At 37.5% G+C, this 1,179-nt stretch overlaps 1 protein-coding gene across 1 annotated transcript; it reads left to right on the top strand.

Annotated features, from left to right (window-relative positions):
• Positions 1-237: 237 nt before the first annotated feature.
• On the top strand, positions 238-707 carry LOC109582363 (uncharacterized). Its single transcript, XM_019997033.1, has 2 exons — positions 238-365; positions 412-707. The coding sequence occupies exons 1-2, from the start codon at positions 341-343 to the stop codon at positions 705-707; spliced, it is 321 nt and encodes a 106-aa protein (XP_019852592.1). The 5' UTR covers positions 238-340.
• The last annotated feature ends 472 nt before the right edge of the window (positions 708-1,179 follow it).

Below are 1,179 nucleotides of genomic sequence, written 5' to 3'. Positions count from 1 at the left end.
AGTTTCTAGTCAAGATTGTAAAAAATAATTGTCACGACACTCGATATTGTGGTTTAGAGTCATAAATCAGTTCCTGGGTCATGTTCTGTCAGTTCTTAGTTGATTCAGTTCAACATTTCACCATGTTCACTGAATCACCCCAAAGTAACATTATTGAATGTAGAGTAGAATGTGTAGATCTTGCCTCGATTTTTGCAGAATTGCAGATCCAGCCCCACCTTTTTAATCTTTCTGGCCCCGCCTCTCTTCTGAGTGCCACCCCATATCTATGGCCACCCCTAAATCGTGAGCAAACTGAGCAGAGTATCTCAGGACAGGGTTTACTGATTTAAATGGAATTATGGCTACTAGTCAATCTTGCTTAGGTATTCATTGGTGTTTTTAGATCCACTACAGTCATTTTTCTATTAGGTTCTGCAATCAAAGTTGGACACTTGATTGATGTTCTTGATTTATTGAAGAGATGTGGCTTTCCAGAAACAAAATGGTATGAGCTTGGACTGAGACTAGGACTACTAAAGAGGACACTGGACGTCATAGAAAAGAATCATCCTCATGATATATCTAGGTGTATGACAGAGTGCCTCTCCCAATGGTTAGGTAGAGCTGATAATGTTGACAGTAGAGGAGGAGCCAACTTGGACTCACTGTCAGATGCTCTACGATCCATGAATGAAACTGCTGTAGCTGAGAAGTTAAGTGAGTGAATCGTAGCTCTATGTAATTATAATATTTGTTTTTCTATCATAGAACAAGATATTCTTATTAATATTTTTAATAATTGTCATACTGTCCTGTCTCAGTCTCTTTGTGATTCTGTTAGCATTGCTTGGTTACTTTATGGTGAACGTATGTTAGCACAAGAAGCAGTTAGTAGAGTGGTGTCAGCTAGTCCCTCTATTCCTAATCAACGTGAGGCTCTATTAACTGCTGTCAAAGAAGCTGTTCAAACTGATCCCAACAGTTTACATACATTTGCTAATGTATTGTGTACAATGAGTACTAATGTATCACTGGGACAACCTATACTGGATGATATTAGTGAGTAACTGAGTATTGTTGTCATAATTGTTAATTAAACTGTTTATATGTGTTTAGGTACTTGTAAGTACATCATGTACTTTCCTACTTCAGAAGTGGATGTTGTTCCTGAGACTATTGGAAATCTTATTTTAATTC

This window comes from Amphimedon queenslandica, unplaced genomic scaffold (genome assembly GCF_000090795.2).
Source record: "Amphimedon queenslandica unplaced genomic scaffold, v1.1 AMPQUscaffold_13387, whole genome shotgun sequence".
NCBI lineage: Eukaryota > Metazoa > Porifera > Demospongiae > Haplosclerida > Niphatidae > Amphimedon > Amphimedon queenslandica.
This window is presented reverse-complemented; position numbering and strand designations above follow the sequence as displayed.